This window comes from Phoenix dactylifera, chromosome 8 (genome assembly GCF_051530095.1).
Source record: "Phoenix dactylifera cultivar Ajwa chromosome 8, Ajwa_hap1_PhDact_Kaust_v1.1, whole genome shotgun sequence".
In the NCBI taxonomy this organism is placed as follows: domain Eukaryota; kingdom Viridiplantae; phylum Streptophyta; class Magnoliopsida; order Arecales; family Arecaceae; genus Phoenix; species Phoenix dactylifera.
In genome coordinates, this window is record NC_143197.1 from 14,411,716 (window position 1) to 14,428,764 (window position 17,049).

At 35.5% G+C, this 17,049-nt stretch overlaps 1 protein-coding gene across 4 annotated transcripts in view; it reads right to left on the bottom strand.

The window, feature by feature from the left end:
- LOC103695628 (ABC transporter C family member 2-like) overlaps nucleotides 1-15,036 on the bottom strand; it is a 53,346-nt gene extending 38,310 nt beyond the window's left edge. The window contains exons 1-11 of one of the 4 annotated variants that reach the window (XM_008776998.5): nucleotides 14,484-15,036; nucleotides 13,556-13,989; nucleotides 12,779-12,957; nucleotides 11,788-11,827; nucleotides 11,398-11,557; nucleotides 11,158-11,272; nucleotides 10,989-11,069; nucleotides 10,828-10,852; nucleotides 9,857-9,913; nucleotides 3,935-4,000; nucleotides 1,207-1,281 (exon numbers count right to left, since the gene is read on the bottom strand). In XM_008776998.5, the coding sequence (XP_008775220.3) occupies nucleotides 1,207-1,281; nucleotides 3,935-4,000; nucleotides 9,857-9,913; nucleotides 10,828-10,852; nucleotides 10,989-11,069; nucleotides 11,158-11,272; nucleotides 11,398-11,557; nucleotides 11,788-11,827; nucleotides 12,779-12,957; nucleotides 13,556-13,888 (1,131 nt within the window). In that variant the 5' untranslated portion in view covers nucleotides 13,889-13,989; nucleotides 14,484-15,036. Of the gene's footprint in view, nucleotides 1-1,206; nucleotides 1,282-3,934; nucleotides 4,001-9,856; nucleotides 9,914-10,827; nucleotides 10,853-10,988; nucleotides 11,070-11,157; nucleotides 11,273-11,397; nucleotides 11,558-11,787; nucleotides 11,828-12,778; nucleotides 12,958-13,555; nucleotides 13,996-14,344 lie in introns of all 4 variants that reach the window. The other 3 variants (XM_008777000.5, XM_008776997.5, XM_008776999.5) reach the window with 3 other exon arrangements.
- Nucleotides 15,037-17,049: the final 2,013 nt, after the last annotated feature.

Genomic DNA, 17,049 nt, shown 5'->3' on the forward strand with positions numbered 1-17,049 from the left:
CGCGCGGCGCTGTGGTTCTTAAAAAAAAACAAAATTGTACCGGTGCAAACCGGCCGGTTCGCACCGGTAGAGGCCCGTACCAGCCGGTTCGGATAAAAAACCGGAAAATACCGGTTTTTTTTTCCCGGTTTTTTATCCGTTCCGGTACCGGTCCACGGCCGGACCGGTACGGCATTCCATGATACAGAGGAATCTCATACATTCGATCAAGCGATAATAAATTATCAAAGAGTTGGATTCAACTTTTTCCTGACATAATCCAAGTATGGAAATGCAGTAGAGTGACACTAATATAATATCCAGTGTACGTAGAATTGTTAGTGAAATTGGAGCCATGTTCTACATGGATAACTTATTCTCATACTCCCTTCTGATCTAAAATCAGCTATTTCTATAAAGAAGACATTATGGTTCTAAAAGATTATTCAGAGTTGGAGGAGGTTGACAATGTAGTCTTTCTTGGCGGACAAGTAAATCATCAAGCCACTTCAGAAAAAGCAGGTTAACAGTGCATGCACATGCTGGGGAGACAATGGAAGGTAATGCACTGGATGTCATTAATTCTCTTATAAAAGGATGTAAGTGTTGCAAGGAATAAGAACCTAATTCTATCATAGTATAACCAAGATCTTCCACTCTTACTTTTTTATAATATCAAAGTAGGCAAATGCCTCTGCTAGCATCAGTCAACTTGATGCAGATAAAAAATGCTTGAAGCATAAAACTTCGTTGGAAGTCCCCCAGGATGTTTAAAATCCCATCATCTGCAATCAATCGTGGCTATAAAAACTCTGTTGAAGTTCATCACCCTGCATCTGTCTTCTATATGGATCAGTAGGTGAATTATAGTTTGTATGTGTATCATAATACTTGTCTAGTATAGGAAGAAGTGCAGTAAGCCTCTTTAGGTTCCATTTTGACAACATCAATTTGCTGCTTCAGCAGCAACCAAGTGAATCTAGTTCTGACAAAAAATTAAACTCTTCTTAGTGACTTTAGAAAACATGATGTTAAGGTAGGATCATGGACAAAGATTGCATCAGATAGGCAATGAGTGAGAGAAGAGGATTCCTCTGATCATTACAATATGTTGAATGAGGCTTTGCTTTTATCATTACAAAACACTAAAGCAATGAGTTAGCTAATGTACTTGATGTCTTAAAATCTAATCATAGACAGAAAAATATTATGAAACCAAAAACGTACCAAGGTAGACCTCAGTCTGAAGCCAACACGCATAACATTCTGAAAGTATTGTGCTTCAAATAGCACTCCCAATGCCTGATCAGTAAAATTTCAGTCAGAAAGAAAAGCCTAACTTCAAAAAATTTTATAATATATCTGCAAAATTGAAAACATCTGAAGATTAGAATAAGTATAACAACCAAGTATAGCTCATCTCAACTGCAAAATCAATTTGGAAACCTTGTGTATACATTTGGCCAAAGTAACTTCCCTAAAGTTATGAAACAACTGTGGCATTTCGAAATTTAGGTCCACAAGCAGGACTGGCAATTTGATATTAAAATCCTCTTCTCGTACAACTTACTTTAGAAACATTATCTGTATTTGGACAATGATCTGTTATATTTTCAAAAGCAAAACCAAGCAAGAGTACCGAGATCACTCTATAGATGAAGGAAAAGGGGAGGGGATTATCAGATGAAGCACCTGGATGTCTACTTCACCTCCACAATTTTTTGTACTAAACATCACAATTTGGCTTTTATCTAATTCACGTTCCTGTGGCATCAAAATGACATGCAGCTAGTCCCTACCATGAGGTTGTTTAGCTTGATGCTATTTTTTTGTATTTTTGACTATCAATTTTAAAGCTAACTCAAATAGAGTTTGATGGTTTTGCTGAACCGGTACCAAAGGTCGTACCGGCCGGTGACTAATTCAATATGGTGCATGTCCACATCATACCGTGTTGGGACATACCAAAACAGGGAGGGGGAGGGGAGAGGGAGAAGCAGAGGGAGGAAGAGAGAGAGAGGGAGGGAGAGGGAGGGGGAGAGAGAGGAGGGAGAAGGGAGGGGGAGACAGATAGGCTTATTTGGACATCGGTCGGCGTTGATCAGCATCAAAGAGGAGCCCAACGAGTGACCGAGCAAGCGGGATGAGCAATTGAGTGAACGGGACTGGTGACCAGGTGAGCGAGATGAGCAATGGAGCTTCGGAGCTCCGATCATGGTAGAATGAGAAAAGAGAGAGAGAAGGAGAGAGGCTTCAAAGGGCATCGAGGAGGTAGAAGGGACTCGTGAGGCTTTAAAGGGGCCAAAACGACCCGACCGCACACATAGTTCAAGTTCTTGATCAGTTTGGTTCAGTATAGCCCAAATAGCCCGATTCAGGTCTATTCGGCCTTCTTGGTTTAATACTTTAATCCCTTTTGATTTTAACCATATTGAAATTTGAGAACCTTCTTCCTTCGCTTTGGTTAGTGTTAATTTTCATTGAATCTATGGGGACATACAATCCATGGGAATGAGTACCTATAAGAGGTTTGTGAAAGTATCTTCTTGTACCATCATCTTTCTTATTATGCCTTGACAAAATGAAGAATGCATCATTACTGGCTCAAGATTTAATATGCTTTCTCCTTTTGTTGTTATTTCTAGGTGGAAAACATACTCATTTCAACTTATATCAACAATTTTACACTGCCTCGAATTCTTGCAAAGTGCGTTCTCTGTGAGTAGTGTACTTATTTTTTAGTTTATATGAACATCATTGCTCGTGTATTTAATTTGTTCTTCTTATTAACTCGTCACTTCGTGTTGAACATTAAGATATCTACAATGCAAAGAGTCCAACCAAATACTTGGTCACTTTTAGAGAACATCCATTGATCGCCTGGAATGACAAGAAATTGAACATTTTTCTTTCTCCACCACAAAGGTCGAATGTTCTATAACAGTTTATATCACAGCTCATATTACTGCACAGGTCGTATTGTGACCGTCTTCATTCTAACATGAGTGTAATTAATCATATCGTTCATTATGATTATCAGAATGCTTTCAATGCTAGAAATTCAGTTTTAAAAGCTTAAGCAAATTACATTATAAATTTCTACATAGCTCATATACATCTTTAAGTACTCATGTTACTGCATCCATTAAATATCTACAGCCAAACATCATTTTAGTCACTGAACCTTTGTGAGTCTAAGGATTCTTAGAGCCACCAATTTGCATATACTTTTATTATTCATACACTCATACATCATATGTACATTTATCACACTCTTAAGCTCAATCAGTAAGATAAAGCCCATTGTAATTGTATTTTGAAATGCTCCATAACTGCACCTGAACTTTCAATTAGAATGTGTCAATCTTAGTGTAAAAGTTACTCTTGATCCACGAATAGCTGCTTATATCAATGTAATCTCCAGCATGTTAATTCTAAATTAGAAAGGTAATTAATGCAATTTCATAGGAATTTTCTCTTAAAATATTATTTTTTGTGAATAGGTTTCCCACATACATAGTAATTTTAACAAAATCTGAACCACGGTATGCCGTACCATACTGAACCAGAAGGTACGGAGCATACTGTACCATACCAGTCAATACCGGTACATGGTACAGAGGCGTACCAACACAGTGACAGGATGGCACCGATACGGGGGCCCGATACCGAAACAGCGTACTTTGATCTGAACAGCAGTAAAGGTCAAAAAAAATAAAAATACTTAGAAATATTTTAGCGAGCAGTACTACAAGTATGGAAGCAACTGATACATCATGGAATTTGCTATACTACCTTCTAAATATATGTCTTTCCATTTATTCAGCAAAATTCAATAAGATAGGAAGTGAAGATACTGAGTGTATAAAAAATTTAAAAAACATACAGAAGAAGAGAGTAGAAATGACATAAACTTTAAACTGCAAACATTTAATCTGAAAATATGGTTCCATACCACTCCAGCAAAAATTGCGAAGGCATAAATGTAGCCATTCCAAGATGGATCTTCTTCTTGCATAGACTGCATTTTATAACAATTATTTAGAAAAAGATTCACCACACTAGATGGACAAATCTAGAAAACTTATATATATGAAAACTGCATATTTGTATAGATCTACCAGACAAACTTATTACCAATAAAACAATTATGAATACAAAATTGGTTTTCAACATGGAGGACAAAATAAAAAACTTTAATAGTATCTTCTTCCAAAAATGTCCAACCATGATCTTATGTTCGAATTTGCAAGTCTGAAGCACAAAAATCAAAAATGAAGTGCTTCATGTTTTTCAGTTTTGTACTAGCCATATTACCTAATATTCTCATCCAAGAAACTATTGCCAATGAACACTCGGCAGATATCACTTCTTTGTTGAAAAGAGCATGATCTAAAGCACCTAACTATCCTACAGCGAAGATGCTTTTGTGATACAAAGCGTGCATTCTTCGATACATGTTCTGCAGTAATCTGGTCTATGTCGTAAAGTATGTACTTTGCCCGCCATCAACGGGGACAGTATATGGAGTACAAACCCCTCTATCATGAAATAATTGTCCTTGCCATTGTGTCTACCTGCCATTTGGCATAGACAGGAATAAATTAACACAATTAGGTGCCTATTTTTTTTCTTTTTCATTTTTCATGTGATTGGGAATGTGTGGCAGCATAGCATGACAAGGTTATGTACTGCACTGTGGTAGTCCATGGTGGCATGCAATACAAGATACCATGGTGTGCTACTTATCGCTGTGTATCATACAGTATCATTATAGGCATGACATGTTTTATCGGTGTAATGCAAGGTCCGGCGTACCGGTGGCAGCCCAGAGCGGTCTCGCACCAGTTCCGTACCAGTCTCGGGAGAATGGCCGAGTTTTGGGTTCCAGCATTTTTTTTTTTTTGAAGTTTTGTCTCTGTTGGATCTTATTGTGTGAAATTAAGTGAACTTTGATGTATCCGGTCTCGGAAAAATGGCCGACAACGGTCACTTTGTTTGAAAAACCATAGCGCAGCACGCTATGGTTTAAAAAAAATTTGAAAAACTGACCGGTATAGAAAATGTACCGCTCAGTTCTTCAAAAAACCAACCCGGTACTAGATTCCACGCTGATCCTGTACCGATTTAGGGTGGTACCGGTACGTACCGGCCCATACTGGCCCTGTAGACCCTAGTGTAATGCATCAAATGGCAGGCTTGTGTACTTTAGCAATGGTGCAAACTACAAAGCATAGCTCAACCTATCCCAAATATGATGGCAGATTCAACTTCTCTGTTCCACTAAAATTTGCCCAAATGCATTTTACACTATATAGTAGTTCAAATCATGCATTCGGAGATATTAAACTATGAAATAAGTGTGAAGAGGGTTGAGGCCCTTGAGGGGCCTTTGAATTTTTCTTCTAAAATGGACACATTTTTTGTAAACAAAATTAATATAATTCTTTATACATGAATATGTTTTCTCTTCAACAAATCTATGTATATATGCAGGAATTGTTGCGAGATCCAGGTTATTTGGATGGAGAAAGGAATTGTCACCCCAAACATCAAATCTCATCCATTTGGATTGCTAATTTGATATAAAATAAAATTGAGGCAGTGCTCTATAAACTATGCATGCATTCTGAGATTCTCAAACAAGAAAAAATCATCCCATCAAAATTTAATGTAAAAGTTAATAAGATATGGAAAAATTAGCAATTAATGTAATGCTTATGCATGTAAGCAGCTAAGTCTTAGGCACATTTGAAGAGACATATAATTGTCAAAATACCAAAATAAAATTAAAACATATGATAAAAATAAATTTTAGCTTAACTTTTGTGCTGATCAACATTGTATTATGTCCCATAAGTCGAACTTTTATATAAGTGAATGTTTTATCCATTATAAATGCTTATTAAACATAGAAACCAGAGAAAGATTTTGACATAGAGTGGGGGGAGAAAAGATGTGATGTCTTGCATATAAATTACATGACAATGCTAAAGAAGATCTGGTACCATTATAGCATGCCTATTTCGTATTTACTCATAAAACCAAAAATGTAAAGCTAAAAGGTACTAACAAAAAACATAAAAATAACTTCTATGCCACAATTTATGTTAAAGAAGTTGCATAGATCTAGAATTTTTAGAGTATATACTGCAACATAGTAAACATGAGATCAACCTACCTCGCATCACTAGAGGATATTCACAAGAGTACACAATACATAGATATTGATGATTTCTAGTGATAGCAAGTTAGCAATAGCTAGGGTTGAGGACATATGTGAGAATCCATGTGGGCATGTGCTAGTCCCACATTGGTTGTGCACTTGGGAGATCTTGGATAAGAAATCCAAAACAATAGCTTTCAATTAGCATTTTTATGTGAGTTTCTAGGTCATTACAAATGGTATCTGGCCCACAGCCATGCGGAGCAAGGGACACTGCAGTACAGGTTCTCTTAGGGCTAATCATGAACCGATCGTGGTGTTTCTGATTGGATTTGGACCCTCAGCTTGGTTATAACGTTGTGTTTAAATAAGATAAGTATGTGAGAACCCGTGCGGGCATGTATTTAGACCCACATTGGTTGTGCATTGGGGAGAACTCGAGAACTTATATATGGTCAAAGGACCTAAAGAATACCTTTCAGCTAGGCTTTTTGACTGAAATCCTAGGTTGTTAGAACATACTATGTATTTTATAATATGTATTATATATTTCCTTTCATCTCCGACAAAGATACGAAGTTGCTGAACTTCCTATGTTATGCGAGGACTAAAGGGTTGGTCATTCCTTCCAACAACAATATACATGTTAAAATTAAGTTGAGTTACAAGGTTCATTTAAATAATAAAAAGAAATTATTTGAAAGTCAAGTACATGACTACTTGTTATTGTAAAGCAATCAATAGTAACACAGAAAACAAGGAAAGAACTCTCTAGGATACTTCCAATATATGATCTAATATTTTCTGCACATCTTTATAAGCTAGCATGCCTTGGTACTTGGCACAAACTAGCAGTGTGCCATATCAAGCTACCCTTGCTAGTATTGTGATATTCTTTAAATTAAAATAAAAGAAAAAACTTGTATCTTGTATCATAAAAATCTTTAACAACAAATCCTAAATAAGGGACTTAAGGTACTATTAGTATCTACACCTGACTCATGGTTTATATATTCCATACCAATTGTAAGTGGTTTCATCTAAAAGCATGAGTCTTCCTACAAAATTCTAAAAAGGGGGCTAATACAAGGAAATACTTTTTTTGTAGGTTAATAGCTGAAAATTTTCCAACAAAATATATCATTTTGTATGAAACTTTAAACCATGCCACATTGAAATTCCATTCCCACAAACCAAAAGAGAGTAGATCTTCCTTTTTCCCCTCCTCAACTAGACTCTAACTTGAGGAAGGTTTTGAATGGTTGCATCCTAGATGCATGTGCATATATTATGACTAATAATGTACATCCCTTAACCTGCTAATTTACTTTCCAAGTTTCACATAAAGCCCCTTACTTCCAAAAGTTTCTCCAGACTAGAATTCAGCACCAATTCTTTAAGAGTTAATGTGCTGTCAATCAGTCATAAGAGTTGCTTAATCCTAACTTGCAGCTTTGTTGAGTTGGATTTGCATCTCCATATTCGTTTTTATAGAAGGTGAAAGCCTGGACCACCTAGCCTTTTCCCCCACACCCAACCAGGCTCCTTGCTTAGGTTCTATATAGGCCAATAGACTCTCCATGCAAGCCAGCTACTTAGTTGTTGCCTAGGAAACTCAGTAAGACCAGCATTGGCCAAGGTAGTTCATGTAGATCTAATATGGATTACTTTTGTTGCAAGCTGGGACTTTTATGCGGATGAGTTATAACCCCCATCTTTCTTATTGGTGCCCAAATGTCTTACTTACAACTTATGTCTTAAATGTTTCAATAATTCCTAATTAATTATTTTTCCCAGCTTTATGTTGCTTGTCTATTATTTGGTAGATGTGCCTATTTATTATTTGGCAGAGATGCTTATTCAAGTAGCTTGCCTGAATTATTACGATTTTTCCATTTTGGAAAGATCAATAATATAATCTATGACTCTAAGAAAATATTTTAATTTTTTACTAGTTAATATCATGCTGAACCAAAATAGGTCCTCAAATAACTTTAAGAGTATCACCTTACTCATCCTTTTTTACCAAATCTAATTAATTATATCCAATTTTGCGCTATACAGTTACTAAAAAATACCTGTCTATCACAACTTCCTTTTAATACATTGATCAATGACCACAAGCAGCCCCTTTTTAATAGGTAAAGGTGTGGATGATAATATATTCATCAATTAAATTTCACTTACCATTGAAAATGTTCAATAAAAGCAAAATCACTTGATGGACATTTCATAATGAACAGGCATATCCAAAAGAAAAGTTTTTGACGACATTTTGTTGAAGAAACTTATTTTTCATCCTGTCCCTTGTATCATCAGCTGATTCTAGCTCTATGTTGGCTACTTTTCCTGGGCAATATACATGTTATCATTGCATATGTCACTACTTGTTGTAGATGCTACATTCACTGCTTGTTCTAGATGCTATATATAATCTGTACATGCTTAATACGATAGTAATGGTATTGAATATCTCAAGCACATGAAATCAAATTAAATCCTCAAGGATATCCAACTTCAACCTCTATTGTAGTTACTTCATGACACCCATTGCCAATATAGCCTTCATTAAGGAGTCCACAGTCTGTTATACTTCAAAGCAAGGTACTGGTACTGAACCGGTACAGTACGTTATGCCCCATACTATCCGGTTCGGTACGACACGGTGTACCAAGCTTCAAAGAACAAATTACAATCTTATAAATCATTTTTACTAACTGGTGCATAAACTTCTACTGTTGTCACATCTACTAGGTCAAACGCATTTTAGTCACTAAAATGTGCAAATACACAGGTCACAATAACTCTCCTGAACAAATTTCTAACATTATATGACTTCTCAAACAAGTAGCAGAGCATTCAATTGCATTAATAGTCCTCCTACATCTGATCTGAGTTGCAGACAATGTTTTCCTAACATTTGCCTGCCTTCTTAATAACATTATTGGCTAACTTTGTAACCGCCCTTACTAGCCATGGTTAGAAAGCCCTGATTACCTCATTGTCTTGTCCTCCATGGACTCATAAGATATAAAACAAATTACAGCAGATGATATAAGTTATACATAGTTGTTCAATTTGCCTCATTCCTTTTCTTGGCTCACAATAAGAACTACTTTGCACAATAGCTGAAATGCCATGGTACGTGACCTTACTTCTGGACCTGGGCTTTGATCATCTAGGTTCCAACTCAAAGTATAACTAATTAGCCATCCCTTACATTAAAAGTATTAGTCAGGTCATCTACAACAAAAGTATGCATCACTGGCCATAGATATTAAAAAGTATAGCTAGTAAACAGTCTTTTCCACAGTGACTAGGTCATCTAAATGAACAAAATATGTTGCAAAGTTTTAACATTGTTGTACCTCCTCTAGAAAAAACTTCACAAAAGTATAAAAGCAAGAAAACATGATCATGCAGGATACCTGCATAAAAGAAAAGGCAACATTTTCTGTGCAAATACTGCAAGACTGTAAGCAACTTCCACACAGATCTACATCCATAGAAAACTAAATTCTGATTTTCATTTCAAACCAAAAGATTGTTCAGTCCGGAAAAGATGGGATCTTTATATTTGAAAAACTTCATAGAAAAATTTAAAAGTTTTGACCATTACATGTATCAAGAAGAGGAAAGACAGAGAAAATGAGGAGCAGGAGAAGGCAGTGTCTTATATAATATGCAGTTGTCACCAGAAGAAGAATTTACCTGTAAGAGTTGGTTCAGTATTAGTGGGCCCACAAATTGAGAAGCATCATTACCAATCTGCAAGGTAAGTAGCAAGATGAAGAAACAAAATTATTCATGGAAAAATATGAAAAATATAAAAAATTTGCATATGAACATATGGTAGTAGTAAATAGATAATAACATATTCTTCACTAAATGGATAGTTAAAATTTCTAAAGGTTGATGTGAAGAGATAAAATGTTTTAACGGAAAAGAATCCAGAAATGCAACCCCTTTATAATCAAGAACAGATTTTTCCTCTAGACACTTGTACACTGGTGTGATGTTCTATCAAACAAACATGTTCATAAAAATTGTAATGTGCATGTGTTAGCAACCATTTCACTACATATCTCAAAATGATAAAGCCAACAAGACAATCTTCAAGGATGCATACCATGAGAAATCTTGGATGGGAAACAATGATGAAACAAATGAAGTATCCAGAGAAGCACATTACATATAAGTACCACTGTCATGTCCTTTCATGTATCTTACTAAAACAATACATGACCATCCAATGTAAATCAGCATAGCTAAAATACAATAAAACTAGATACAAGTAGGAGATATTTCAGAAAAATCATGAGCCCTTCTTGGGTGTTTTGTTGATTCGACCCACCATGTATGCATAAGTTTCTTATTGAGATCTCAGAATATTGGTGTCATTCCATCCTTCATAATTTGTACTTTAGCGGCCCCAGAAATACAACTACTTTCAACAATCTCGGTCTAACTTGTTAGAAAAGATATACAGCAGAAAATATCTTAAACAAGGTTTTGAACATTCATTAAACAACTAAATTTCCCTGATTCCAGAAAACAGATACTACCAAATTGTTGTACCCATGTAGATTTCCAGTATGTTCACAATCTTTATCTTCAACTTATAAAAACAAAATAATTAATTAAAAAAAATCTTCTAAGACAACAAAATTAATATTTCTTACCTTGAAAAATCCCCCCAGCCAAAATCTGTAGACAAATTAGAAATGCGACTGAATCTCTCAGGTAGTTGATTTAATCATGCGAAGTATTTTAGAAAATGAAATTGAATGGAACACTTTGTCTCCAGGACCTATGGAAGAAAATTGCAATTATCAGCTCATACCTTCCTCCGAGGCTACGATGCAGTGCTCTCAAAAGCCATGGTTTGGGTCTCTTGGATTCCTCAGCCCAGCATTTCTGGAACCTGAAACAAAATGGCATTACAAAGATTATGCAATTGACAGATTGGTGATCCAAGAGGAACTAATTAAGGAGATGACACAAAAGAATACCTGTCATTCAATGTCTCTGTCCGATCCCATGTATCTAATTGCCAGACATCCTTCTCAGTAATAGGCCTTCTATAGCCTTGTTGCATGAGGGGAGTCATCCATGAAAAAAATATTTCTGATAAAAAATGTCACAGCAAAGACCCAAGATGATGCACCAGTTAGAGCAAAGCAAGTTTATCTTACTGTTTTTCATAATGGTCAATGATATATAGTATTTAACCATATTGTCACAGTACTCACTTGAAAATATATTGGCATGCCTCTCAGGACAAATCTGCTCTCCCCCAGGAAGTGCTTCATAATCTGTGTTATCAACAAACACCTCATTTCTAATTGGACTATATCCTGGGTAAGGGTCCAAGCTGGGAACATACACCAGCAGCAGAATTCCAAACAAAATCTGCATTAAGAAAATAATATCATTCACAAAGTTTTGCATGTTTTGAAATGGATGCAGAAGTTTGACCAAGATGCTGTACCAATCAAAGGGCATGACATTGTGAACAAAGACAAGTAGAGTACAGGTATGAAATTCATGAAATGCTATGAGTGAACAGACTCCTAAGGCACACATAGGTCATGATCACTAATTTAAGTATCAGTGAGAAATACACAAGATGAAAAACAAACCTGGCATGCTATCTCGCTAATATAGAAATAAAATATTGACCTGCACAGACAAACATAGATATCAATAAAATTTCCCTTCCACTTAAATGCATAAAAACTGCTATTGAATAAGAGAAGGCATGCATATTGCAACTTAAATGCATAAAAACTATTATTGCATAAATGAAAGTGTGTGTTTTGCCATTAGGTGTGAACTACACTGGTCCAAATTTAACAAAAGATGGCATCTAAATATTGGACTGTGACATAAGAAATCTGTATGGTTTACAGGTCTATTTCAGCTTCATGAACAGATGATGTTACAAATCATGATAATATTAATGCTTCATGAATTTATCATGGACACAGGATAAACTTCTCAAATCTACATGGATTCATCTTCACCTGGTGTTAAAATACTATTGCATGCTGTTGCATAAAAGCACATGCATGCACCCATATACATTAACTACTAAGAGCTTCCTAACTTTTCATTTTCAACAATTCAAACAAATTCTTGATTTTGGATGATGATATCAACTTGTCGCATGATAATTGTTAAGATAATAGCTGCTATGAAGCAGATATGGTAAAGCAGTTGCATGCATGGTCTGCCGTACCGGTCGGTACGGGCCGGTACCGGCCGGTACATATCGGTACCGGATCCTACCGGTACGGTACAGCTACAAATTTCGGTACCGAACCGTACCGGCCCGTACCGACCGGTACCGACGCGTACCGGCCCGTACCGACCGGTACCGACGCGTACCGGCCCGTACCGACCGGTACCGACGCGTACCGGCCCGTACCGACCGGTACCGAATCGGTACCGGCCCGAACCGACCAGTCCGTACCGGCTCCAATTTTTTTTGGCTTTTAACTCCATCGGTACAGTACCGGTTCGGCTCGGTTTGGTTCGGTACCGTACCGGTACCGATGCCCACCGGTACGTCGGTACAGTCGGTACCGCGTACCTTGGTTGCATGTAACTAAATATAACCAAGTATCTTACCTATCATAGTACTCTCTCACTGAGAGAACAAGATTGAACATAGAAATTTCCCCGATCAGAACATAGATGACTGCAAACCGGACATACCACCGGAACTTGTGGATGTAGATTTTAGTTTCTACTCCAATCATAATAAACATGCAACACCAAGATGCAGCCTCGACGAGCAGCAAAACTATCTGTAAAGGAGAATGGCGATAGCAGATAAAAACATCAAAGTATGTAGCTAAATATACACGTCAAACTGCAAAACAAAACCAATACAATAAAAACTCTTTTCACAGATGTAAGAAATTTGAAAGGAAGGGAAGGAAAAAAAATGCCACGCATGATACATTTTTCAGGTCTATCTCTCACATAGGTTGGAAAAGATGGGGGCAAAGCGAGTGTGCTTACAGGCATGTCAACTTAGAGTCTAACTTAATGTTTGATCATTGCATGCTAATTCAACAGCTACAGCATGTTTAAAATTTAGAAATCTTTTTCAAATCTCATCTATGGTTCAGTTTAAAGGCCTCTTATGGCATATTGCAAACTTCAGCCAATGTGACTTTCAAGCTCGTGATAATCTATATGAATCAGTTGCAAAAGCAGGGCAAACTCACAAAAGCTTGCCGTTAGGTACATTTTCACAAATTTATGATAAAAATGTAGAATACTTGATAATTCGATGAACCACACTACGGGTTCAGATATGAACATTTCCCAACCGAATAAAAAGCAACTCGATCAATCCAAGAGATAACACTATGAGTAAATTAGATTTAACTCGCTCACCTCAAAAGGGGCAAGATTGGTCTGTCCATCCAAATTCGCTATCGACATGCCCATGACCAGCCTAAACAAAGGCTCTGCAGTGCAGTACGCGGCCAGCAGCCCCAACATGTAATTGTAAGTCCGGGACCTCAGACAGAATCTCTGAACAGTGAGATCTTTCCTAGTTCTCCATATCCGATAGACACATGCGGCCAAGAGAACCAAATGGGAGATGCCAACCACCAGGGTCTCAATGCCGCAGGGCGTGTATGCTCCAAAAGCATTCTCCACCACCTTCGTCCAGACCCCGTCCTCCACCGGCCGGCAGTACCAGACCAGCGGTTTGAATCCCATAGCTGAAGATTCCAACCTCCAAATCACTTCACCACTGGCTCCGTCTCTGCCTCGCACTCTCTTCTTCGCGCTCAGACAGCTTTTTAGCGAGCAATCTCTCCCTACAACTCAAAGAATTAGGAAAGATAGGTAAGACAAACACCCAAAAAGCTCCAATTATATAACTGTACTAAACTCAGCGTACGGTAAATATATACTAAGTTTCTCCTTTTCCTTTGAAAAAATCGACCTTTTCGAAACCTTTTACTTCAAAAAAAAAAAAAAAAAAAAAAACCTATCCGATAGAAACCGTACCGAAACCACACAAACTCGATGTCTTTTATATAAAGCCATCGTTAACCCACAGGGAGAGAGAGAAAAAACAAAAAAAAACAAAACAAAAGAAACGATAAACAAATATCATCTCCAAACACCAAATAAAAACATGAATTTCAATCGGATTTCTGTTTCATCTACCTTTGGATCAGAGAACGAGTTGGATTTCACTTCCGGTTCCTCTTCCGATCAGAACACGGAGCAACTCCAACAAGAACCGGATCCAGACAGAAAACCTAACCATGCCGATCCAAACGAGAGAGAGCGTGAGAAGAGCTACCTCCGTTGTAGAGGAGAGAGAGCGTCCGTGGTCAACAGGCAGCCCACCGAAGAACCAGCTCTTTTCTCCCCGCTTTTTGCCCCTCTTTTATTCCCGCTTTTGCACTGGCCCTCGCGATCCGTCCCCTCGTAATCGTGGGATTGGGATCGGGGGCAGCCAAAAAGAAATCCAAAAGAATCGATCCAGATTCCAGCCGTCAGCGCTTACGAGATGAATGAGAGAGATTTATGCATAAATCTAGAGCTGCGAATGGGTCGCATCGCAATTACCAAAAAATCAAAAAACTAAAACCCAATGCCCAATGCCAATCCGATTTACCCGATCTAATCAGGTTTTGATTTAAAAATTAAATCTGATCTAAATTTTAGGTCAGACCCAATCTAATCTGTATATCATATAGGTTTAATTTGGATCAAAAAATGAACATGATCTAATTGAGATCCAATCTAGCCTGATCAAAAGTCCTAATTATATAAATTTTTGCTTCGCTCTAAATATCATTTCCAATTCATTGAATAAATTTTTAGCTAAGCTTATCTTTTTTTTCCATCTCAACAGCTACGGCTTTGTATGGGGGAGCTTTTGGAGGGCCAGAAAGCACTTTCTGGCCCTCCAAAAGTACTTTTAGGTGAAAAACTGTGTTTGGTAAATTTTTCAAAAAGCTGTTTCAGCTTTTGCGGAAAGCTGAAAATAGCTTTTGGGAGGAAGCTCCAATTTGGAGCTTTTGGGAGGAAGCTGTTTCAGCTTTTTCGGAAAGCTGTATTTTTGACAAAAATGCCCATATTAAAATAACATAATTACATAGTTTGTCCTTTTATAAACCTAAAAATCTGCTGGAAGCCTGGAGCCAAGAACCCTAGCCGTCAGACTCCCTTCCGTAAGAAAAGGTATTTTTCTTTTCAATTTTTTTATGCATCTCTTGAACCATATTTTAGAAGAAAAAAATTTTAATCCTCTTCCATACCTTCCAAAACCAATCTATTGTTTTTTTTTTATCATCAACCTCGCGGTCCACGCTGAGGTCCTCCTCGAGCGTGGACCACGAAGAAGAGCCCCTGGACCGCGGAAAATTATTTTATGAAAAATTATGAGAAATTATTATGAAAAATTATTTTATACTAATAATTATAATATTTTATACCTTTATTTTTGTATTATACTATAAATATAACATCATATTATATTATATCATAATACATTAATATATTATGTTAAATAATTTAATATTATGTTATATTATGGAAAATTAATTTATACTACTAATTATAATATTTTATACCTTTATTTTTGTATTATACTATAAATATAATATCATATTATATTATATCATAATATATTAATATGTTATGTTAAATAATTTAATATTATGTTATATTATGAAAAATTAATTTATACTAATAATTATAATATTTTATACCTTTATTATTGTATTATACTATAAATATTATATTATATTACATTACATTATAATACATTAATATGTTATTTTAAATAATTTAATATTATGTTATATTATGAAAAATTAATTTATTATAATAATTATAATATTTTATACCTTTATTATTATATTATACTATAAATATTGTATTATATTACATTACATTATAATATATTAATATGTTATTTTAAATAATTTAATATTATGTTATATTATGAGAAATTAATTTATACTAATAATTATAATATTTTATACTTTTATTATTGTATTATACTATAAATATAATATATATATATATTACATTATATCATAATACATTAATATGTTATGTTAAATAATTTAATATTATGTTATATTACCAAATATTAATTTACTCTAATAATTATATTACTATTATGCTATATTAACATAATATTATTTTATATTATAATAATATTATACTATATCGTATATTTATGTATTAATTTATGTTATGTTTTATTATGTTCTGTTGTATAATACTATGCAATGTCCTTTATGGTAATTTTGTCATACAAAAGTACTTTTTCAGTTTGTTTACCAAACACAAAACAAAGTACCACAGCACTTTACGAATGTAGTTACCAAACAGCAAACAACTTTTTATAACAGCTCTACTTCAGACAGCTCTACTTCCAACAGCTCTACTTCCAACAGCTCTACTGCCAACAGCTCTCCCAAACAGGGCCTACATCTTCTCCCATCTATTTTCACTTAATTATATTTAAAAATTTATATTTTATCGTACTTTGAAAATTTAAAAATAATCAATTACTTAAATAAAATTAAAGATTTTTGAATAAAGATTCAAATTTAAGTTGGTTATTTTTAATTTTATATAAACTTTAATAATTTATATTTAATTATTAATTATTATATTTTAACTATAAAAAAATAGCTACACACTGGACTCAAACAATAAACTCAACCTAACCCAAAACTGAATATTTGAAGTTGAATCTGGTCATACTTGATCTTAATTCGATCTAAATGATCTGTAGACCTAAACTATTTTCTATCGACCCTAGTAGCTAATAGATTAAGTTCAGATTAAGTCCAGATTTTAAATATGAAATCAAGTCTAGCTGGGATGAAGCATGACTTAACCCG